The sequence below is a fragment of the Crocuta crocuta genome, unplaced genomic scaffold (genome assembly GCF_008692635.1).
Source record: "Crocuta crocuta isolate KB4526 unplaced genomic scaffold, BGI_CrCroc_1.0 scaffold92, whole genome shotgun sequence".
NCBI lineage: Eukaryota > Metazoa > Chordata > Mammalia > Carnivora > Hyaenidae > Crocuta > Crocuta crocuta.
The window spans coordinates 753800-779960 of record NW_027528804.1 but is presented as its reverse complement, the minus strand read 5'-3'; the positions used below and the strand labels follow the sequence as shown (position 1 = coordinate 779960).

The 26161-nt window shown below is 37.3% G+C and overlaps 1 protein-coding gene across 5 annotated transcripts in view; it reads left to right on the top strand.

Moving 5' to 3' along the window:
* Window positions 1-26161, top strand: part of EMCN (endomucin) — a 105033-nt gene that overhangs the window by 56076 nt on the left and 22796 nt on the right. For 3 of the 5 annotated variants that reach the window (XM_077755732.1, XM_077755733.1, XM_077755731.1), the window contains exons 5-8: window positions 7778-7816; window positions 20175-20267; window positions 20710-20763; window positions 22504-22599. In XM_077755732.1, the coding sequence (XP_077611858.1) occupies window positions 7778-7816; window positions 20175-20267; window positions 20710-20763; window positions 22504-22599 (282 nt within the window). The remainder of the gene's footprint in view (window positions 1-7777; window positions 7817-20174; window positions 20268-20709; window positions 20764-22503; window positions 22600-26161) is intronic. The other 2 variants (XM_077755736.1, XM_077755737.1) reach the window with 2 other exon arrangements.

The window sequence follows — 26161 nt, the reverse complement described above, 5'->3', positions numbered from 1 at the left end:
TATTGCTCTTTCTCTTGCTGGTGAATTCTCACTTGGCTGAGGAAAGAATGTGGAATAAGATTATAGGTAGAAGGCAAACTGAGATGGGCAATATGCCAATACTTAAACCTCTATGAAGGCAAGGATGTGGTCAAAATACCTCTCAGGGTTTTGCCAGGCCAGATTTTCTGCTACTACAGTGTACAATATTGCAGACTTAAAATCTGAAGGGAGAATCTGACTTTTGCCAAGTAGAAATGAATAACATCTATAAGTCATCATTAAGCTATTAAGTAAGAGTAATAACATTTACATATAGTAAATATATATTTTTTCTTGCATAATTTATTACAGTTTAATATGGAGTCTATGCACAAAAAGCAAAGGAAATTATATGATAACCAAATAGACATGTTAGATATACCGGTGGCTAAACATGAGAATGATCTATGCCTAAGCCATGCTTTTTCAGGCACCACACCTGTCTTAAAATAAAAATTAGGCTCCTTAATCATGCCAAGAGGCAGATAGCTTATTGTTTATGAAGATGATTCTAAAGTGAGATTGCTTAGGCTCAAATAATGGCACAATCATTTATTTGTACTATGGCTTTTGATAAGCCACTTCACTTCTCTGTGCTTCAGTTTCCTCATCTGTAGAAGAGCTACAAGATCATAACCTTATAGGATCCTTGTGAAGATTAAAAGAGATAAAATATACAAAGTTTAAAACAGTGTCTGACAAATAAACATTATAAATTTTAGCTATTGTTTTAGTAATAATAATCCTTACAAAGGCCAGGCAAAGGTGGTATTTATGACATCAGATTCACAAATAAGGAAACAGGTTCAGAAAGACTAAATGATCTGATTATGGTTAAATTAAAAGGATGAAATTCAAACACTGTTTTTCTTGCTTCAAAACTCATACACTCTTCACTATCCCATATTTGTTCTCATCATGACTATTTTACATAACGTGTATAAAGGTAGTAGAAAACAATCAACTTTTTTTAAAATTTATTTATTTATTTATAGAGAGAACGCACACACACACGGGTGCACACGCTAGTGCAGGAGGCGCAGAGAGAGAGGGAGAGAGAGAATCTCAAGCAGCCTCCATGCTGTCGGCACAGAGGTCGACACAGGGCTCAATCTCATGAACCATGAGATCATAACCTGAGCTGAAATCAAGAGTCGGACGCTTAACCGACTGAGCCACCTAGGCTTTCCACAGTTTGCTTTTAATTGTGTGAATCATATGCTTGACAAGTAAGTGTTCAACAATTACAACACAAATTGGCTCATTGGCTGGTCCAGAACATAAGCCTATGATTCTAAGGAAAGTAAGTCTCTGGCTCTGACCCACCCATCAGGCCAGATTTATTCTTGACTGTGGTTTTTTAATCCTGTGCTCCTCATTTGCATCCTATTCTTCTTTCCTGCTTCTTTCATCCAATTGCTTATTCCAATTCTACAGATCCAACAAGGGCCTCTACAAGATTTTAGACTGTGTTTCCCAAAATTTAATGAGTGTTACAAGATAGGAAAAACATCTGCACTATTATTTATTTAGTCCTTTCTTTATTTTTTAATTTTTTAATTTTTTTATAGTTTATTGTCAAGTTGGTTTCTATATAACACCCAGTCTTCATCCCANTTTTGAGGAACCTCCATACTATTTTCCAGAGGGGCTGCACGAGCTTACATTCCCACCAGCAGTATAGGAGGGTGCCCGTTTCTCCACATCCTCGCCAGCATCTCGAGTCTCCTGATTTGTTCATTTTAGCCACTCTGACCGGCGTGAGGTTCTATCTCCATGTGGTTTTGATTTGTATTTCCTAATGAGGAGGGATGGTGAGCATCGTTTCATGTGTCTGTTGGCCATCTGGATGTCCTCTTTGGAGAAGTGTCTGTTCATATCTTCTGCCCATTTCTTCACTGGGTTGTTTGTTTTTCGGGTGTGGAGTTTGGTGAGTTCCTTATAGATTTTGGATACTAGCCCTTTATCTGATATGTCATTTGCAACTATCTTTTCCCATTCCATCAGTTGCCTATTAGTTTTATTGATTGTTTCCTTTGCCGTGCAGAAGCTTTTTATCTTGATGAGGTCCCAGTAGTTCATTTTTGCTCTTGATTCCCTTGCCTCTGGGGATGTGTCAAGTAAGAAATTACTGCAGTTGAGGTCAAGGAGTTTTTTTCCTGCTTTCTCTTCTAGGATTATGATGGTTTCCTGTCTCACATTCAGGTCCTTTTGACCTGAAACTCATTTTGAGTTTAATTTTGTGTATGGTGTGAGAAAGTGATCTAGTTTTATTCTTCTGCATGTTGCTGTCCAGTTCTCCCAGCACCATCTGTTAAAGAGACTGTCTTTTTTCCATTGGATACTCTTTCCTGCTTTGTCAAAGATTAGTTGGCCATACCTTTGTGGGTCCAATTCTGAGTTCTCTACTCTATTCCATTGGTATATGTGTCTGTTTTTGTGCTGATACCATACTGTCTTGATGATTACAGCTTTATAGTGGAGGCTAAAGTCTGGGATGGTGATGCCTCCCATTTTGATTTTCTTCTTTCAATATTATTTTGGCTAATTCAGGGTCTTTTGTGGTTCCATACGAATTTTAGGATAGTTTGTTCTAGTTTTGAGAAGAATGCTGGTGCAATTTTGATTGGGACTGCATTGAATGTGTAGATTGCTTTGGGTAGTAATGACATTTTAACAATATTTATTCTTCCGACCTATGAGCATGGGATGTTTTTCCATTTCTTTGTGTCTTCTTCAATTTCCTTTGTAAGTTTTCTATAGTTTTCATCATACAGATCTCCTATATCTTTGGTTAGGTTTATTCCTAGGCATTTTACGGGTTTTTGTGTAATTGTGAATGGGATCAGTTTCTTGATTTCTCTTTCTGTTGCTTCATTATTGGTGTATAAAAATGCAACCGATTCCTGTATGTTGATTTTGTATCCTGCAACATTGCTGAATTCATGGATCAGTTCTAGTAGGCTTTTCTTTAAACTGATGCACTTTTTATTCTTAAATTCCCTTGAAAAGAAAACCATCATAAATGAAAATCCTGTTTCATTAGGCATCAACAGTAGCTATAAAATCACTATTTAAAAAATGCAAATGGGTGCTGGGTGGTTCAGTCAGTTAGTTAAGCATCTGACTTTGGCTCAGGTAATGCTCTCACGGTTCATGAGTTCACGCCCTGGCTCAGGCTCTATGCGGACAACTCAGAGCCTGAAGCCTGCTTCAGATTCTGTGTGCCCCTCCCCCTCCACCCCTCCCCTGCTGACATTCTGTCCCTCTCTCTTAAAAACAAATAAACGCTGGGGCACCTGGATGGGTTAGTTGGTTGAGCGTTTGACTTTGGCTCAGGTCACAGTCTCATGGTGTGTGGGTTCGAGCCCCGCATCGGGCTCTATGCTGACACCTCAGAACCTGGAGCCTGCTTCGGATTCTGTGTTTCCCTCTCTCTCTACCCCTCCCCTGCTCATGCTCTGTCTCTCAAAAATAAATAAATGTAAAAAAATTTTTAAATAAATAAATAAACATTAAAAGAAAATTTTTAAAAAGCAAGATGTAAATTTAAAACCTCTAGTTGCATACTAAAGGCTCTTTGTTAGAGGCTTAGTCATTCTCGTTTAAAAAATAAATCAAGATAAGCACATGTTAGCTTTAATGACACATTTTCATTAAATTGTAATTTTGAAAGCTCCTCATTGAAATACCAAATAAACTGAAAGAAAGCTGAAAAGTAAATAACATTCTCATTGAAAGTTTCAATCTTATTTAATGTCACTTTCCAGTACAGCCTTATGGAATCCCATACAATGCTATGCATCTCATCCTTTGGAAAACATTAGTTTATCAGATTGCCCAGCCTCATTATTTCCTTTGTGAATTGCACCATTTACCTATGCCACTTATCTGGGAACTTAATCATAACATTTCTTACATAGTATTTAATTAGTTTGTATCATTTCACTGGGCAGATACGAGAGGAATTCTTAGGTTAACAAGTCGGAGTCACACACAAGTCATGGTTTAGCCAAATCAGAAATACAAGTTGACCCTTGACCAACATGGGGGTTGGAAGGGCTGACTCTCTGAGCAGTAGAAAACCCATGTATAACTTTCGACTCCCCAAAAACTTAATTACTAATAGTCTACTGTTGACCTTACAAGTAACACAAATAGTCAACACATGTATGTAATATGTATCATATACTGTATTCTTATCATAAAGTAAGGTAAAGAAGAGAAGATGTTATTAAGAAAATCATAAGAAAGGGCTCTGAATGGCTCAGTCAGTTAAGGGTCCAACTTTGGCTCAGGTCATGATCTCACAGTTCATGGGTTTGAACCCTGCCTCAGGCTCTGTGCTGACAGCTCAGAGACTGGAGCTGCTTCAGATCCTGTGTCTCCCTCTCTCTCTGCCCCTCCCCTGCTCAAGCTCTGTCTTTCTCTTTCTCAAAAATAAATAAATCTTTTAAAAAGTCGGTAGGAAAAGAAAATAATTTATTGCCCTGCACTGTAACAAAAATTCGTGTATAAATGGACCTACACATTTCAAACCTGTGTTGATCTGGGGTCATCTCTAATGTCACATACAATGACTCAGCCAATGCTGTGTATAAGAAAATGATGAGGAAAACTTGAATTGGGCATAGTAAACTATTTTTAAGCAAATCGGTAAAGAATTATATATGGAATATATATGGGAATGTCTATATATATCCTTTCTCCTTTCCTGTTGATGATATTTACTATGTATAACTATACACAGTTACATATGCATATATAGCTAGGAACACAATCTCCTTTATAATAAGATGATCTTTAGCAAAGTTATTTGCTGTATTGCTGTTTAAGCTTTCTGTTTTAAAAGATAATTGAGTAAAGTTTAGTTTTAGATTAATGTGGATTAAAGCTTAAAAATTGAGAGGTTCATTTGCATTTCATAAGACTTCCATTTCATATTATAGAATAAAACTCAACAAACAGATTTTAAGTTCCCAACCACTCTGGCTGAGGTTTTGGTCTTTACTAAATATTTAAATTTGAGAGTAGCTTAATAGAATGCACTACACTCATTTGCTATTTGACTTTTTTCACTTCACTATAGACCAAAGTTTAGACTTTTCTAAAAACATGTATTATGAAACTTACAAGTAAAATTCAGGAACAATTATAAATGTCTTCACATTTCATTAGTTCACACTTTAACCATGTGTTCATCTTTATTAAACTTTTATCCCCACAGAACTGAGTCCAAATTTGAAGTGCCAATGAAAACACTTCATTACCTTCAAAATAATATTTCTTTGATTTCATACAAAAAAGGCATATATTCTAGTTTTGATTAGATATTTAAGCTCTACTGAATTGTCCTCAAAATAACAGCGTATTATGCATTCATACATAAAAGTCTGGACCTCTTAGTACACGCAATATAAAGATTTTGAGTTAGTATATGCTATTAATTTGATTCATCTAAACCTTAAGACATAATTAATTTGCTTTAAATGACATGTCCTTATAAAATTATTATGCATTTCTGAAGGCTGATTAAAAAAAAACTTAAATACAGAATAGTCAGGTTTTGTCTGATCCAAGTTTAAAGTTTTCTCATTCTTAATGAAGCCTATCAGCAAGAAAGGTTATGACCTGATATTAATACTAAGAGGAACAAACGGTTTTAATTGTCTTTGTATCCTAATCCTCTAGCAGCTGATAAATATTTTAACTGCATCTTCCAAATACAGCATTATGCCATGTTCAAAGATATTTTAACTAGTTATCAAAAACAGACATTAATTACATAAGCTCTCTATTCAGAGTGGGTTCGTGGATAGAAAAACTGCCTAGTTTAGTAGAAGAGGATGGACATTAGAGTGAACACACCTGATTTATAATCATTGTCCCCGTTTTGAGAAAGTAGTTTCACTTTTCTCAACTAATATTTGTAGATCTGAAGAATGGTAATGATGTCTCCCGTGCAGACATCAGTAAAAGTATATGGAACTAACCATAAGAGTTTGCTTCATGGTAGCTATGATTATCCAATCATAGCTATTTTAAATAAAACAATTTAAAATAAATTTTAAATAAAATTATTTATTTTAAATAATTTTAAATAAAACATTCAATTCAATAAAACAATAAACATTCAATAAAAACATTCAATAAAACAAGCAATTTTAAATAAAACATTCTTTTTCCTTAAACATTGAATTCAGGTAAGTAGAATTTGTCTTCTTTGTTTTTACTGCTATTTCCTATTCTCACTCCTTCATTCCACGTTTTTACTTGAGACCTGGTGGTAGGTACTAGAATCACGGCTCTGAATAACACCAGCAATCTCTGTCCTCATGCAGGTACATTCAACTGTGAGCACATTTTAAAAATGTCCCTATAGTAATAAAAGGACTGTTGAGCAAATGAAGCCGAGTGGCAGACTAGTTTGAAGGGAAATAAGACCACTTTAGGGGAGGTGGTGGGAGAAGTCTTCTCTAAGTGGTGAGGTCTGAGCAGAGTCAAGAAAGATAGAAAGAAGCCAGAGGGTAACTTGAGAGAACACCCAGGCACAGGGAGAGCGAGCAGAGACGGCCGGGGCAGGAAGAGCGCCATGATGTTATCTACCAATCAGAGTGAAACAGGGGGCCATGTCTAGTAAAGGCTACATCCATAGTAAGAGGAATAGGGAGCCATTAGCGTAGTGAATTTAAATAGATTTTTCCAGGTGGCTATTGAAGGTACTAGGGAGAGAAATTGGTGAACAGTAAGTAGCCAATTAAGTAGTGAAGATATTTGTAATATGTTTTGAAGCTAGAGCCCATAGGGCTGAGAAAAAGAGGAGAATCAAGAAAGGCTACTACTCTCTGGCTTGTGCAGCTGGAGGACAATGATACCATACACTGAACCAAGAAAGTGGGGAAAGAGGCAGGTATAAGGATACCAGTCAAGAGTTCTCTTTTAAGCATGTTAAATTCGAGTCGCTGATAGCCAGTCAAGTTAGTATACAAAGGGGGCAAATGGATATTTTAAACTATCACTATTGGGCTTCTAGTTATTTTAAAATCATTTTCTCTGTTTTTCACATGACAGATTTTGTTCATGGTACATACAGTCAAAGTTGTTGAAGTGATCTTTGATTGTAATTTTCTCAAGTAATTTTATTGTGGAAAGCTCATCTGAACTATATTTACCTTGAAGGAATTCCCTAAGTTTGAGAGGTTTCTGTCTGAACCATCCTGAATCTTTCTCAGGTCTGGAAATGCATCATATCTTAGTGGGAATATGACACATGACAGTGTCACTCATCAAGCCCCACCCAAAGGATTTGCAGTTGTCTGCAGTTGTCTTGGCTTATTGAGGGTGTGGAGTTGTACCAGATGCCCTAAAACAGGTTTCATCAAACTGGGGCCCATAGACCAAGTCTAGCATCCCATCTATTTTTGTAAGTAATGTTTTACTGGAACACAGCCCTACCTACCGTTTAGGTGTTACGTATGGCTGCATTCACACTACAATGACAAGTTGCATAGTTGCTACAAAGACTTATGACCCACAAAGCCTAAAATATTTACTATGAGGCCCTTTAAGACAAAAAATAGCTGACCTTTGCTCTAAAGACTTTCTGTTTGTGCCTCCTGATTTTATGATTTGAAGAAAAGTGGATCAGAAATGAAATAGGATCTATATCCATTTATGACCTGTAGCAATTGGGAGAGTAGATCTGACAGTCAACATTTCCTTTTAGTCATTTTCTTTTCTTTTCTTTCCTCTAAAGCTGAGAATCAGAGTTCAATCAAAACAACAGAAACACCAGGTAAGTTAAGTTTCTTCTCCCTGAGACCATTTATGAGAAAGATCCCCAAAATGAGATTAAAGGAGATCAGCCAGTGTGGGGGCAGGGGAAATAGTGAAAGGGAAAACATCACATGACAACTGACATGTTTAGGAGAACTTGTATTAAAAAGGAGATAAGTAAAATGCAGATCAGAACATAAGATGTGCCTGACTGTTCCATGGCCAGAGTGAGTGGAACCAGTCTTGGTAAATGCATGAAGCCTGTGGAAGAGTCCTGTGCCCAGAACCCACTGTTCCTGGTCTGTTTCTGTGGTTGGCATGCCCTCCCCCAGAAGTATAGCATGTCTGTGTCTGTCTTCTCTTTCTTCCCAACACAGCCTGATCCTGGCAGCCAGAGAGTTGGTGTTATAAACCACAGCTAACAGCCTAAAATATTATCAGTCCAAGCAGTGCTCATGTTTTGTTATCCTAAGTTTTAAGCTGAATACATTTAGGATGATGGCGCAGCAGAAATGGAAAAAGATTGTTGGGAAGGGGCAGATGGTACCATTGAACCCTTCTGTTGTTTTGAAATGGTAATTATTCGGGAGACTTTTATCTTCCTACATCCTTCCTCATACTTTTATAAATGCTAAATCTCTTAGGCTCTCACTCTTGGTCACCTTTGGTGTATATAAAAATATGTGAAATAAACTTAGAAGATCATGTAACTTTTTTAAAAAGTCAGAAAAATAAAGCCGTGGAAATTATGAGCAACTCCATTTTCACAGCAAAAGTACTAAATAATTATCATAGTCTACCTTCTGTATTGTGTCTTCAAGGAACTCAAACCTGAAAGGATTATGCTGTTAACATTTAATTATTTATCTTCTACACAATATATTTCATGATTTAAGAAGTTATGTTTATATTAATTCTCTTTATTTTGCCATGTCACTATATTTTTTTAATATTTATTTCCGTTTACATAGTCTAAAATGCACTAAAAAAAACAGTAGGAAAAACAAAGCAAAACAAAACATAAAAATGGTGCATCAATTGGCTGATAATTTGTACTGTTCTGGAAAAGTCCTTCCCTTCTGTTTCAGGGACTAGTTAATCAGGAGAAGTTACAGATGGAAAGAATTGAAAAGCTGCCAAAATCATTAGTTCCTTTTAAGGAGAAATTGAAGCATCCTTTTAGAGATGAATTTACAAAATGCCAGCTTTAACTATAGTTGCTTTTTAACTGTAATAGGAAGCCCATTTACACTAGTTATATTTTGAGTTACAGAAACTAGTTCTAAAACAAATAATACACACATCATTGATTTGAACAATGGACTAAAAAGAAATGAAACTGATTTCATAAACTATAAGAAAAGTCAGTCTTTAACTTCAAAGATACATGTTATGGGCAGAAACTAAGTCCAGACTCACTCAAAAAAAAAGTCTAGTAACAAGGTATTAATTACATATCTGTTGACAACAGCAATCATTTGTGTGTTCAGTCACTTGTTATCAAGGTTGTTCAAATACTAAATTATGAAACAGTTTGATCAAGAATATAATGAATGATAGGCGTCTTACTTGAAATAGTATTTCTTTTTTAGGTAGAAGTTGAGGTAGAATACTAGCCCACAGAATTATTAGTGCTGTTTCCTTTATATAAATATGAGATAATATGGATCATATATAGTTCTCACATTGGGCATTTTCTTACAAATTATACATCCAGCTTTCATTTTCTTAGAAAAAAATAGTTTTAACGCTGACTTCAAAAACTATTATTAAGGGTATATCAATTGATGATTATTTTACAAAAAGACTTTCTTGGGAATTCAAAATAAGTAAGACAATGTACATAAAGCATCAATTCTAAGAAATTGTACATAGATATGATGTCTAACATTATATAATAAAGAAAAATAGTCATAGTTATAGGGAAATGATTGATCAAGTTCTGAAGACATGTCCATTCATTCCATTTAAAAGAGGAAAGGTAGTATGAGGTGGATTGTTGTGTTCAACAATGCTAAGCATGAAGAATTCATGCTTTATGTCTAAAGTATATAGAAAGGTCAAATGTCAACTGCCCACTGTAATATATAATGGTAAGACCACAAATTTAGTATAATACTCTACTAAATACACAGAACCATATATTCAACCAGCCACCACTAACCAGAGCATTTAATAAATAGTCCTTCTGTCCTATTACATGTAACACTAGCTAAGAGTTGTGAGTAATACATGGAGCTTGCCTTTAAGGGTTACCAAGAAAGACTAGTCAGCATGGTAAATAACTGTAATAACTCTAATAGCCATATAGGTCCACAATGATATGTCATAGACAAACTTCAAACTTCTTAACCATATGTTAAGATTGAGGAGGGAGAAAAAATTTTCCCCTTTAGCTGTGGTTGTGTTATATATCAGATTTAGGAAAACAGTTTAAGAAAAATGAGAAAAAGGTTCACGAAAGAAATGACCGCCTAGCTTCCAGATTATTCTGCCTACTCATTTTTCTAGCTCTGAGTTCAGAGCTAATGAGGAGATGCAAAGAAAAAGTGATGCAGAGCTATCTATTTCCTAGAGATAGATACAGGAATTATGTGGCCATCACAACAATTTTAATCAGTGATGGAATTCACTTTTCTTTAGCCTTATCATTTTTCCACAGACAAGCAGAACTGATAATGTGTCCTTGAAAATGAAACTCTTGATTTCTTTGATAAGAAAAATGGACCAACATACCTTGGGGCATGGGGAAAGAAATAAACCTGTTGCCCTCAATTTTCTGGAAAATACAACTATACTACTCAGGGTTCTCCAGAGAAACCATATATATCTATGTATAAAGATTTATTATATGGAATTGGCTCATGCATTTTGAAAGCTGAGAAGTCCCAAGATCTGCAGTCAGCAAACTGAAAGCATAGAGACCCAAGAGAGAGGACTGTGTAGTTTCAGTCCAAGGCCTGAGAAACAAGAGAGCCAATGGTTAAATTCCAGATGGAAAGCCAGCCGTCTCAAGACCCAAAAAGAGCCAATATTTTAGCTTTGAGTCCAAATGCAGGAAAAGACCAATGTCCCAGCTCAAAGCAGTGAGGCAGGAAGAATTTGTTCTTTACTCTTTCCTTTTTTTAAAAAAAATACTTTTATTTATTTTTTGTGAGAGAGAGTACAAGTAGAGGAAAGGAAAAGAGAGGAGGACAGAGGATTCAAAGTAGGCTCTAAGTTGACAGCTGAGAGCAGCAAGCCCTGCATGGGGCTCAAACTCCTGAACCACAAGATGATGATCTGAGCTGAAGTAGGACGCTCAACCGACTGAGCCACCCGGGTAGCCCACTCCTTATTTCTCACTGAGAGTGAACTTATTTATTCTATTCAAGTCTTCAACTAATTGGATGAGAGCCAATCCATACTGGAGAGCAATCTGCTTTATTTAGTCTACTAATTCACATGTTAATATCTTCAAAAATACACTCACAGACATTTCCAGACTAGTGTTTGTCCAAATATCGGGAAACTCCATGGCCAAGTCAGCTTGGCACATAAAAGTCATCACTGCAACAACATTTCCATAATAGACAGCACAACTTGGAAAGATCTCATTGTACTCATCTTCTTTGCTTTCTTTAACTGTGTTTCACGACCTCAATTGCATGGTAGGCATTAATTTTGATGGAAAATTAGAAGTCAGAACAGACTTTGCAAGTCCCACCAAACCTGACCACTGGCCCTTGGCAACGAGGATGTCCCATCCTGGCATATTCAATGTGCTCAGCACCCTATGTAATGGCTTGAGAATTGGTTACTGACCTCTAGAAATTCATATACTGTAAGCATTGACCATTCTATACAGAAGGTCACTTATCTGAGTATTACAACTCTGAAAGACAGAATCCTGACACTATTGTTCAGAACAGAATCCACTTGAGCTAGAGAAATATCTATAGCAAACCTAGATGTTTATTGTTGTTCTTTTTGACTTGGAAATTTTATAATGTTTAAAAGATTGGTTGAGAATAAAAGAACTCACTAATGGGGCATGTCAATATTTATGTGGTAGGGTCTGCCATAAACTTTCACTTAGGAAATTGTATATATCTGGGAATAGCTAAGTGGTTTCTACTCTAGTTCAGAAATCTGCTGAGTCTCCAAGAAGGGCCTGTGCCTCTCTGGTCTACACAGTAGGTCAATCAGAACTCAGTCTCAACTGATTAGCTACCCAGCGTTCACTTTAAAAACCAATGCATTTCAATGTTATTACTAATGGTGTGTGCCTTATAAACTCTACAACATGATTTATTTAATATATTAGGAATAATTCTCTCTCCTTATATGTATCTGCATGATCTGGTTTGGCCTATTGAAGGAAGGAAGTGTTTAGTTTGTCTTGATGAGAAGAAATTTGTCTTGCTCGGAGTCTAAATTGAAATAGACTCTATTTTATGTAACAAAAATAGGAGACGTGAACTTGTAACTCATTCCTGCGGAAATGCAGTCGCAGGCAGCATAGTCGTATTTGACAGCACAGACTCTGCATTCAAATCCCGACTCTGCCACCTACTCGCTCTGTGATCTTGGGCAAATCACTTAATCTCTCTGGGCTTCAGCTTCCACTTTGTAAAATTCAAATATTTACAACACAATAATTGAATGAGCTAATATTTGTAAAACACTTAGAATAATTCCTGACATATAGTATCCCAAAAGAATTTGAAAATAAAAATCCCATTTAATACTTTAATGTCTATATTTTGAAATGTTTACCCTTACTTTCTCAGAAAGCATAACACTGACATAGTTACATATTGTAGGGTTTCTCAGTGTTAAGTCATATTATCCAAATTGTGAATTTAAAGTAATACGATGTATCTGTGCTGGGGGAAGGGTAAGAGCATTCTAAACCTTTCAGAGTACTGAGAAAAAATGTCACTGACCTCATCGATAATGGTGCCATTAACAAGTAAGATGAACTAACCTCCCTTAAAATCTCTTGGTCATATGGTATAATGAGAAGGGAAAAAAAAGTTTTGAGTCCTACTTGGCTTATTATGTCTTAGTTCTACTTACTGTCAAGTGTGTTACCTTGTGTCTTAGAGCTTCAGAATCTCTCATGTAGAAAGCACAAGATTAAAAATGTTTCAGAATAAGGTTAATTAGCACAGTGCCTCATTCATTCTTTGTATGTTATATACAATTTTCTGGAAATTAATAACCCTTCCTATTCAAATCACAACAAAATTCAACCTTTCTTCAACATGCAATTCTACAAAGTTACCTGAGGTAAATAAATCTCCATTCACAGTTATTATTGGGTTAGAAGATTCTGTTACCTCAGGTTAGTCACACTGATGGCCCAAAGCAAAATGAAAGAAATTTGAGATACACCTTTTTATTGCATTGCTTTAAGAGTACACCAAGGTCAGGGCACTTGGGTGGCTCAGTAGGTTGAGCATCTTCAGACTTCGGCTGAGGTTATGATCTCATGGTTCATAAGTTCAAGCCCTGCATTGGGCTCACTGTTGTCAGTGCAGAGCCCATCTTGGATCCTCTGTTTCCCTCTCTCTCTGCCCTACCCTTGCTCATGCTTTCTTTCTCTCAAAAAACAAGCAAGCAAGCAAGCAAACAAACAAACAAACAGGGGTGCTTGGGTGGCTCAGTTGGTTAAGTGTCTGACCTCAGCTCAGGTCATAATCTCACAGTCTGTAAGTTCAAGTCCCGCATCAGGCTCTGTACTGACAGCTCAGAGCCTGGAGCCTGCTTTGGATTCTGTCTCTTCCTCTCTCTCTGCCCCTCCCCTACTCACACTCTGTCTCTGTCTCTCTCTTTCTCAAAAAATAAATAAATAAATAAAAAATTAAAAAATTAAAAACAAACATTAAAAAAAAGAGTACACTAAGGTTAGAAAGGTAAGATGTGATGAGAGCAGAAAACTTCCCCTTTGATATTTTACTCATTAAGTAGACAGATCATGCCATTAAAGGCAAAAATTCATTCTAGCTATGACAAAATCTGGCTTGAAAGGAACTTTGACAAGAATCCAAAATCTTAAAGCTAGAAGAGATTTCAGGGATCATGTTGGCATATTCCCTCCCAAAACAGAATGGTTCCAGCCACACTCACAGCGTTTAGTGTCTGCACTGCTGATATGACAATTACTTATAGAATAACTACTTTTTCTCTGATAATGAAAGCCTAGAGTAGACTGTGTTTCCTTTTCCTGAGTACCAGGATTCTCGGGGTGAATTCTTATAGGAGCACCAGAATCTGTTGTTTGTTAACTCTTAAAAGGAGCCTGTTTGTTTCATCCTTTTGCATTGCTTCTGATTTCTTATTTCTATTGTATTCATCTTGTGGTGTATATTATTGCTTAAGCTCCTCAGATCCTATTTGTTAAGAGTTAGCTCAGAAGTAAAACTCAGTAAGCACTAACAGAACCTCTCTGATTTTGATCCCTGATATATTGTTTTGTCTTATTCTTTATTTCTTGTTTCACATCCATCAACTTTCGGCTGTGCTTGTCACCTCCTCTATTAAAATGTAATTCTTAATGCAATAACTCCCTCTTGGACTCCATAGTATTTCCTTCACTATCTCCTGTTAGACCCAAAGAACAAATGAAAATATTAATAAAAATTTTTTAAATATGTATAAGTCCAAATATTAAGATACAAAAGGTAGTTGATTAATTCATTTCATCTTTAACAGTAGTCCTTTCTGCCCCCTAAAAAATGTGTTTATCCAGAAAACAAAGACTTATGGACTGTGCTTCCAGACATTGTTCTAACATTTGAGAAACACCAGTGAGCAAAATATTATCCTTACCTTTACAGGTCTTAGAAGGTGGTAAGTGTTGGGACGCCTGGGTGTCTCAGTCAGTTGACTGTCTGACTTCAGCTCAGGTCACGATCTCACAGTTTGTGAGTTGGAGCCCCACATTGGGATCTGTGCTGACAGCTCAGAGCCTGGAGCCTGCTTCAGATTTTGTGTCTCCTTCTCTCTCTGCCCCTCCCCTACTTGTGCTCTGTCTCTCTCTGTCTCTCAAAAATAAATTAATGTAAAAATTTTCTTTTTAAAAAAGAAGGTGTTAAGTGTTATAAGAAAGAGAAAAGGCATAGCAGTATAGGAAGGAGGGATCGCAAGCATGGGAGAGGTGAAGAAAGGCAGGGACCAGTTTGCAGGACTGAAAAAAGTGGTCAAGGGAAGCTTTCCTGAAAAGATTTGAGTAAATGCAAGGAAGTAAGAAAACCAGTATGTAGTGGAAGAGGATCCGGCAGCACTAGAACCTGAGGAGAGGCCCAGTGTGGTTAAGAACCTGTGCTGAGTGTGGGGGCAGGGGATTTGCCAGGAAGATTGCCTAGGATTTGGAGGATTATTGCAAGGACTCTGGCTTTTTCCCTAAGAGGAATGGGGAAACATTGGGAGTTTTGAGCAAAGTAGTGACATGATCTGACTCATATTTTATAAATATAAATCTGAGAGCTAAGAAAAGACTGTCAGATGAAGCAAAAATACTTTGGCAGTTTTCCAGGAGAGAGATGATGTTAGCTTGGACCAGCATAGTCACAGAGTAGGTGGCATGAAGTCTCCAAATTCTGCATCTATTTTGGAGGTGAATCCAATCAATATATTCCTAGTGATCCTGGATGTGGGATAGGTTGTAAAAGATGAGGCAAAAATAGTTGTGAGACCTTGGCCTAAGCCACTGGAAGGAATGATTGCCAGATGGGAAGGCTAAAGATAAAGCAGAAGTTCAAGTTTGGACATGTGGAATTTCAGATGTTTATTATTTTCTGAGTGAACATGTGGCTTTATGAGTCTGGAGTTTAAGAATGAGGTCTGGAAATATAAATTAGCTGATCATTGGCACTGTTATTATATTTAAGCCTTGAAATTGAATGAGATCATCAAAGAAATTAGCATAGTTAGAGATGAAGACTAAGGACTAAGCATTGGGACCCTCCAAGCTTGTGAGTCAGAGAAAGAAGGAACCAGCCAAAGAGACCAAGAAGACCAGCTCATAAGTGTGCTCTACCAGAAGTCACATGAAGCAAAGGTGTTAAGGAGGAATGATTCATTGTGTCAAGTGCTGAAAAGTTATTTTTTAAAATGAGACATGAATCCACCACATTGCAATGAAGCAAGTGTCCCAATTATTTATAAATAATGGGAAACAATCCTTCAATTCAATTGAGTTTAACCCCTTGGGTACTTCTTTAAGTGTAAAAAAGAGTGTTTAGAAAGAAGTGATAGAAGTGTTTAGAAAGTTTTAAAATGTTTTGAAAGTTTAGAAAGTGTTTAGAAACGGGAGCCCGGGTGGCTCAGTCGGTTAAGCATCTGACTCTTGGTTTCAGGTTAGGTCATGATCTTAAAGCTTCATGGGTTCAAGCTCCACATCCGGCTCTGTGCTGGTGGTGCAGAGCCTGCTTGGGATTCTCTCTTTCTCTCTCTCTCTCTCTCTCCCTCTCTCTACCCCTCTCCCACTTGCCCTGTCTCTGTCTCTCTCAAAATAAATACTTTTTAAAACTTTTTTAAAAAAGAGTTTACAAAGTATAGAAAGTGTTTAGAAAGCGTTCAGAAAGAAGTAAAAAGAAGTGTTTAGAAAGAAGTGTAAAAAAGAAAGTGTTTAGAAGGAAGTGTAGGCAATATACAAGAAATAAAAATACAATATATAGCTGTATTTTCTTTCTCATATAGAATGGTTTATCCTCTACTGCCATTCATGCTTTTCTCCCATTAATATCTACGTATCATATATATCCTCCTCTGAAAATGCCGTCAGGGACTCCTCCTGTCCTAATCTCTCCTCAGAGGAGTTTATGACTCCCAGGAACAGGCCGGCTAAGATCAGCCATTGCCTGGGAGCAGCCTGGGAGAGGCATGGCATCAACAAGAACACGGCGATGAATTTCAGAAAGCAGGTGGGGAACCCTGGCCAATTATACTTCCTGTAGTTAGAGTTTTCTGAGGCTCATTCTCACAGCCACTGTGGGTCCCCTGAGATCTCAATAAGGTATTCTGTCTTTAAAACCCTCAATGATTTATCAGGTAGTTGCTTTACAGCAAGGGCCGAATATATGCTGCTGTCAGATGCCGGTGGGGGCAATTTGATTACACATTATTACAACAGACTTGGTTCTGAGGGTCTCTACCCCAAACAGCCTGCTTCAAGTATTGGCCTGAAGCTTGTGAACTGGATTTAAATTATGACAGAACATATCTGCAATTAAATAATCATACAGTCACTAAAAGTCAGGGTTCAACAGTGAATCTATGCCATCTAAGTTCATTATATACTCCAGTTACTCCAGTTCCTGGCTAGAGAAAAGAAGTATCTAAAAACGTAGAGGTAGCAAAGGTGTTAAGGAGGAATGATAGAGGTAGCCATAAAGCCTATTGCATATATTTTTACACTAAGAATTTTTGGGCAAATTAGAAAAGTTGACTTCGGTTGAAAGGTACAACCCTTTAGAGGCCTAATCACAATATTTAAAAAATATTATTATAAAATAACATAACCATACAGCATAATCTTATATTATGATACAATAATAATAGTATATATAATATAAATATATTAGTATCAAGTATTCTTCTAAGCAATTCAAATTTAATTTTACTCATTTAACTTTAATGACACTACGATATAGAACTATTATAATCACCATTTGTACATGTGGAAACTCAAGCACAAAGAGGCTAAGTGACCTGAGGCACCTGTGTGGTCGGTCAGTTGAGTGTCTAATTCTTGATTTCAGTTCAGGTCATGATCCTGGGGTCATGGGATCAAGCCCCCACCTCAGGCTTCATGCTGAAAGCATGGACCCTACTTGAGATTCTCTCCCTCTTTCTTTCTGCCCCTCCCCAGCTTGCATTCTCGCTCTCTCTCTAAAAATAAATAAATAAACTTTACAAAGAAAAAAAGAGGTTCAGTGACTTGCCCAACATTCCTCAGGAAACCAGTTCTATAGCCAGATTTGAACCCATGTACTCTGGCTTCAGATCCATGCTTTTAAATACTCCACTATACTTCTCCTGTACCTCCTCTGCCCACACTGCATTAATAGTAATGCAGGATAATAGAGTCTCAAAAAAATCCTCAGAGATTATCAGCTCTGAACACACCATGGATCCTTCTATCTTAGTCACAGAAAGAATTCCATTAGGCCCACAGTTTTTGAATTAAGCCAAGAATAATAATCTCATCAATATGAACATTCTAATAGACAGGCTTTCTCAAACTGTGAGGTAATTACTGTAAGCAGGGCATGACCAATCATTGGAAAAATTAAATAAAAGACAAGAGAAAACAAAATACCAGAAGGCATTGCACCATTATTAGAGGTAAAGTGTGCATGCGTGCATGTGTGTGTGTAGATGTGCTGAAATTAGAAATGATTTATTAACTGGAGTTTGCAGTTAAAAGAAAAACAAAAATTTTAAGTCTTTGTCCAAATAGCTAATAAATTCTTCTCTCAAGAAGAGTTAATTGTATCGCCACCCTGTGGATCATTAGCACTACTGGTTGGCACTGGACTATCAACATGTTTTAAGTAGGAAAGTTTGTAGTTTTACCTAAACCACACAGGTTATATTCAGAATTGTAGCCATTTAGCTTGTCTGTGCGAAGGTAGTAAGATAGGGGCGCCTGGGTGTCCTTATCTGTTGAGCGTCTGACTCTTGATTTTGGCTCAGGTCATGATCTCACGGTTCACGAGATCGAGACCCATGTTGGACTCTGTGCAGGCAGTGCAAAACCTGCTTGGGATTCTCTCTCTCTCCCTCTCCCTCTGCTTCTCCCCGCTTGTGCTCTCACTCTCTCTCTCCCAAAATAAATTAAACATTTTTTTTTAAAAAAAGAGAGAAGGTAGTAAGATAGGATACGGAGTCTTGAAAATTAACCCTTGGGATATCACAGGTGGATTAATGCCATTGGTAACTTAATCAGCCATCTTGTTCTCTACCAACACAATCCAAAGAGCAACATTCTCACTAAAACACTTAACACTGGAAAAAACAACTAAAAGTACCAAGGTTTCAGCTAGTTCCCAGTCTTTTCATTTAATATTTCTTTTTCTGCCTGTTTTAGTGCACTAGCCTGACATTTTTCTTTGTTCTTACGGGCATATATCTAGCTCCCTCCCACAGATCCCTTGCATGGCAAGAACGGTACAGACTCTAAACATCATTCTTCCCCCACAGATGTCAAAAATGCATGAGCATGCAGCGCACGCTGGGCTGTGGGTGGCAAAGAGGGAAAGATCCAAAGCAGTCATAGGCGATATCAATTTCTTTGATGCAATTATACACGGCCTCAGTACTCGTAAGGGGGCCATAATTATAAGCGATGCCTCTTGGTGCAGCCAAGCAGTCAGCCATATTTCACTGCACACTCACTATAGTTAGAGCTCTAGGTAGAGGATAGTGGGGGTTATGGCCTTCACACGGCGGCAACTTAAAATTTAGCGGTGAGACAAGCCGAACAGGTGTGATAAAAAGAAATCCCTTTAAACAATAGTCTTTGAAAAATAATTCTTTTTCAAAATCATTCTAAACACAAACTGTGTTTTATCCCAGATTCTCAAGAATAGATGCTTCAGGCTTACAAAGCACTTATTTATATTTCCTGGCAACTTATTGAGATCAGTGGATTTTGAATAATGCAACTTTATTTATAGTTTTTTTGTCAGTCCTTCTGATTGAAGATTGCAGATGTTGAGTTGAGCAAACAAATTAATGAGAATAATAATAACTTAAAATTAACATTATCTTTGTAAGAAAAGAGCACAGGCAGTGGTGGAAATGCAATCAAGTAGCAGTTATTCTAGAGAAGGCACATAAATGTAAACAACTACTGAGCTTTAAAGGTGAAAATGAAGGAATTTTCCTTGATATTTTCCCCAGTCAGTACTTCCAACAAAAGCCTCAGATGCAATCTTTTCTTCAACCACCAAGAAACACAATAAAATCTGAAGTCCTATGCATTTATGTCTATTTTAAGTACAGTGGGAAAAACAAACAAACAAACAACATCCCCCAAAGTTGTAATGCCTGAAATGTGAATGCTGTTCTTGAATAGATTTGCCTCCTACAAGAATTTCATGCACAGGTGATAAAGGCTGCAGCTTAGGATAAGAGACTTGTTCAAGCTTTCTTGGCCAGTTCTTAAAGATGTGCTGCTGACGCCTAGGTTTTGTGATTCCAGATTTAATCATCTCTACAGGAAGAACTGATGAACTTATGATTAAGTGTACAATTGTATGTATCCTATTATTCAACAATAAACAGTTTTCACAGGTCTTCAGAAATGCAAACTGTTTAAATCTACAAAGAAATTCAGGAAGAATTAATACCCTTGTCTGACTGGGTGTGTGATTTCCCTACAGTGAACGCTCTACATCCAGGGATATCACCTTCTCCTGCCAGTACGTCACCTTCAATGCCAGTAACAGTTCCAGGGAACACCTCCCAGTTTCAAGGTATGACTTCTGTGTACACGAGGGGAAACATGCTTACTTGATCCCTTCTGACCGAGAAAGCCCTACAATCTTTTTTTAAAAGCTTTATTGAGGTCTAATCAAAATACAAATCAAAACTGGAGGGACACAAGGAAACTTTGAAAGTGATAATGTGTTAACTTTGAATGTGATTTATCTATTACCTTGATTGCAGTGATAGTTTCACAGTTACATACATTTGTCCAAACTCATCAAGTTGTATACATGAACTCCCTACCAAACTTGGTGTACAAAACAGAGACCTTTCAGAATGAGATGAGTTTTTTTTTTTTTCCACCTGAAGTATCATACTTATAGATCACAGAGGCCTGCTTAAATGGGAGGAAAGGAATGGGGGAAGGATGGGAAAGATTGGCATACATTAACCAAAGGTGATTTATTTTTTTCTTTCTTAAAATAATAGGTACTGAGGATGCAAAAAATGCAAGCTCTTCTTCAGCCAAACCCTCTTATTCCAGTGAGTAATGAACATATCTTCACTCATGGCGATAAATACACAGAACGTTTGAATGTGACGAATAAAGGAGAGGAATCAATTATAGACAACCTTTTATCAACTTCACTGAACCTGCAATCCCATCATAATCCTATCTAACTGCTGTTTGAGAATTTCCTACTATTGAGTCAGGGGTGGGGGGGTTCTTTTGTTGGTTTTCCATTTTTTTAATGTATTTATTTTTGAAAGAGTGAGACACCATGAGCAGGGGAAGAGCAGAGAGCAAGGGGGACACAGAATCCAAAGCAACCACCAGGCTCTGAGCTGTCAGCACAAAGCCTGACATGGGGCTCGAACCCACGAACCGTTAGATCACGACCTGAGCCGAAGTCGGACATTCAACCCGCTGAGCCACCACCAAGGCGCCCCTTGAGTCAGGTTTTAATGAGCACACGGTGGGATTTTTTCCCTTACTTTATGAATTCCCTTACACTGTGAATTGATGAGACTAGTCTCAGATAGGCCAAAAGTGCACAAGCGGAGAGGTCTATAAAAATGAATTGTTTACCTTCAGAGAACTCTACCTTAATGTTAAAAATGGGCTTTAAAGAAATGCCCCATTTTAGCAAAAACATAGATGTCATATAAAATATGTGTATTCTAGGACTGAATAGAAAAATTCCATTAATTTCTCTAGAGATTAAGAATAAGGTGAATGTATATAAAGCTGGATGAGAAAAGATTATCTAATTTTAGGTAAAGCCATTCTATTCAGTAAGTCGGCATTCCATTTACTGGTGTGTAATTCATGGTGTCTTCATTTGGGGAGGCACTAATGATCTCGCTCAAGGTCTAATGTGAAACAAACATTTAACCATAAAATTGGAAGTGTATGCCATCCTACAAATGAATTGAATAAGTACTAAGAGTACATATGCAAGCAGCTAAGAATAGCTAATTAAATAAGAACTATAACCTCTACATCTCTGGTTGTACCCTTATGATAGCTGTCTTGGGAAATGGCTGTCAGAAAATAAGGCAGGTGCTAAAAACAAAGCAAAACAGCAAGACTCCCCTCTTAAAAACTCACCCTAATTAACTGTCCCAACACCTCTCCCTTAAATGGAGAGCCACACCCACATACATCTTTCTTGAACCATGTGTTCACTTTTAGAAATCGATTCTGATATCCACTTATGTCCACTTATGCTGTTTTATGCCATTTCTAGTTTTAAGATATTATTATGGAAAGATATTTGCAAGTATTTTAGGATGCCAACATTATGACTAGAGCAATTCCAGTATGGCAGATATAGATAGATAAAAGATAGATAGATAGATAGATAGATAGATAGATAGATAGATAGATAGATAGACGATAGATAGATAGATAGATTCCAGTAACCTTATTATGAAGGAGTAAAGAATAGACTGTGTGAATGTGAGTCAGACTACAGTCTAGAGGACATCTTCCCAGTCTTCCATTCCCTCACTTCTCCAGTCTCTAAGGTGAGGAACCAGCTCCCTTAGGTTTGGAATTTTATTTCAAAAGACTGCAAGACTGACATCAAGTGGATGTGTCAGAAATGACAACCAGAGCAAAACCTTTGAATCAGATTTATCTTCTTTGCCTAAAATATAATATGTCTCGTAGAGTGATGTTGAAAGAAGGAAGGACGCCATGCATGCTTTTACTTGGTACACTACTTACTGTTAAATTCAGCAGCCACACTAATTGATAATGTCTTCAATACACTTTAGGTATTATTTTGCCAGTGGTTATTGCTTTGATTGTGGTGACACTTTCAGCATTTATTCTTGTGGGTTTGTATCGAATGTGCCGGAAGACCGACCCAGGTAGGTGACAGGGTTTTGTCTCATTTTGTTTCCTGAAAGGTGAATATATATTCAGTCTAAACTTGAATTTAAACCCTTGAGGGGAGAGGAGGATTACAGAAAGAACGAAAGTGCCATGTTGCTTGATCACAGAAATAGACGGGAAGGGGTAGAGAAACCCATTGAATGCTGATGGATGTAAGGACTGAGCATTTACTAGTGGTATATGTAATCAGACATGAACAGATTCTTTTTAATGAAATAAACTCAGTTTTGTGAATGTCAGGGGATTATGGTAGTAAAGAAGGCATAAATTTATCTGTAGTGAAGATTTTTTCCACTTCCATGTGACAAAAAATAAAGGTAATATTGCTAAGGATTTTTAAACAATTTTTTAACATTTATTAATTTTTGAGAGACAGAACATGAGCAGGGGAGGGGCAGAGAGAAAGAGGGAGACACAGAATCCAAAGCAGGCTCCAGGCTCTGAGCTGTCAGCCAGAGCCCAACATGGGGCTTGAACCCACGAACCATGAGATCATGACCTGAGCTAAAGTCGAACACTTAACTGACTGAGCACCCCTGTATTGCTAAGGATTCAATTGATGGGCCCATAGTCTCCAGAGGAGCATTCTGTGACTTATTCACTTCTGGGGGACACAGCTTCCTTTCAATAAAGGTGTGTTCCATGACTATGTGTCCTGCTAATTGATTCATCTTCTCAAGACTGAACACGATGGCAACTTTTAGTAGGATTTTAGTGTGGCAATTCTTTATTACCCTCCTAATCTCTCCAATAGAGTTTAAGGACTTTCCTCTTTTCTTTAAAATGCTACTGCTATTCTTAACTGTAGAGAACAAACTGAGGGTTGCTGGAGGGGGAGGTGATTGGGTGAGTAGTGGAATGGAATAGGTGGGTGATGGGTACTAAGGAGGGCACCTGTTGTCATGAACACTGGATGTTGTATGTAAGTGATGAACCAGTAAATTCTACTCCTGAAATGAGATTAAATAAATATGTAAGCAAATAGCACTGTTCTCTTTTACACCCTTACCCTTTGTTTTTATTTTTCCTTTTTGCTGCTTCATCTTCTTCTCCCTCCTCTTAAATATTTATGGTTTCCATAATTGCATCAGATTTTTATTCTTTTTAAAATAATTTGTTATTTTAAAATAGACTGAGATTTACAAAGAAGTCACGAAGGTAGTTCAAGAGTTCCCCTACACCACACCCGTTTCCTGTATTATTACTATCTAACAGTAGTATGCTATGTTTGCCACAATTAATCAACCACTATCAATACATTGTGATGAACTAAATCCTTACTTTATTCAGTCTTCTGAATCTTTCCTCAGTCTTTTTCCTGTCCCAGACACTTGAGCTCTCTCAAACCACTTTCAGTTCCCGTGGCTCAGCACCCTCCCCCCAGCCCCTCACCCCCCATTGTCTCAAACACAGACCTGTCTTTTCATTCCAGACCTGAGGCCTGGCTGTGTAGTATAGAGCCTTCATCCATATACTCCCTCTCCCAGAATGCCTTGCTCACCACTTACCTTTTGTAACATACCTGATCTGCAATTTATCCATGAAAATCTAGCTCAAACAGCAATTGAGTGTATCTTTCTATAACACACCATCTCTTTAAGGACACTAGAGTGTTCCTACTTCGACTTGCACAGAATTTTGTAATAATATTCATCCATTATCGTACAGTCACTTGTCTATGTGCCTTCTTCCACTGCAGGTTGGGTCTTAGTTTGTTGGGTTTGTCATAACAAAAACACCACAGATAGTGTGCTGGCTTAAGCAACAAACATTTCTCCTCTCAGTACTGGAGGCTGAGAAGTCCAATCAAGGCATCCTCAGATTTGATGTCTCATGAGGGCACTCTCCCTGGTTTATAAACAGCCACCCTCTCACCGCGTCTTCACATGGCAGAGAGGACAGGAGAGCTCTCTGGGATCTTTTATAAAGGATCTGCTTCATGAGGACTCCACCCTCCTGACCTAATGACCTTCTGAAGGCTCTACCTCCTAATACCATCCCACTGGGTATTAAGACGTAACAGATGAGTTTCAGGAGGACACAAACATTCAGTCCATAACATCAGGCAAGCCCCCAAGTCACAAAGCACGTGTTGTTCACATCACACTGTGTATGATACATAGCAGAGCCTTGCTTGTTGCTGTTGACTTAAATTTTTAATTTTCAGTAAAATAGGACCTTCCCTTACCTCACTTCAATTCTAAATATTTTACTAACAGAATACTACCGAAGTCTCATATACTCTAAAGTAAACAACGATTGTTTTTATAAGATACGCAAGCCACACTATTCTCTGTTCACCCCATGAACACTACTGGATGCGGTTCCTGAGCCCAATCCCTGACCATGCACCTCACGGAGAGTTCAGGGCACAAGTGTGACAGTACAAGGCAAAGTTACACAAAAAGCCAGTAGTGTTCATTTTAGCTCTTATTGGAAGATAAGAAAAAAAAAAACAAATAAATGCCTTTCCCTTTGGGAGTTAGTGAATAAACTTCTTAATAATCTCTGAAATATGTTTCCTTAGTCAGTTTCCAGAAGGGAAATAGCAATTTTGTAAATCAGTTTAATTCCTCCACGTATCTAAACCACCAATCCTATTTTATGTGGGAAATCGACCCTCCAAGTTGAAGCTTGTGGGTGTTGAGTAGGACAGGTAAAAAAAAATTAATGTGCTAAATCCATTTGTAAAAATACCCTGTACTGAAAGACTGCTTTGCATAAGAAGATTTGCAACTAAGGTATTTGAAAAGTTGACATTTTCTATTAACGAAATGAATTGGACGAATTGGATCATTCAGGGGAAAAAAATGTATAAAATACCTATAGCTATGGAGAGTTATTCTGAAGGCACATAATACTTTATAACCAAATTCGGTAATTGTGCAATTAGCAAAATCTATCTGGTTATTGTTAACTTTCCTTTCTGAACAGATTTTTACAGCACTGTTATTAAATTAGTACCATTAAACACCCACAGTTCATCTCTCTTCAAGTATGTGGGTTAGACTTCAAGTTCAGAAAATTTGTAAATACTCTCTGCTTTCTGGAAGACAACATGATTCAGAGATGTTGGTATGGAATTAAGTGTATCTAGATAATGTTGACAGTAGTCCAAGCTTTAACCTAAGTAAGAACAGCATATCTGCAGAAGGTGGTCTGTTGGTATGCATCTATCTGATAATTAATCTGTATTACAGTATTCTAAGAGGGAGAAAAACAGACATGAAAGAAAATTTCAACTCACTTTGAAACAGGGCTATGAGCATCATGAGTGATATCATACATAACACTTAAAATAGGAATTTAAAAATGCTGTTAAAATCCAACTGATGTTGGGAAGACAAAGTTAGATTGAATTGGTGAACAGCATATGGTGCCATGAATTATATACTAGGGATTAAGAGTCATGTTGCTGTGTCTTAGCCAAGGTGACAGAAATAGAAGTAGCCAAAATATTAGTGGAAATCAAACTCTTTACAAAACAATGATGGTCATTGCCAGGAGAATTATAGTTAAAAGGCACATCCCAATGTC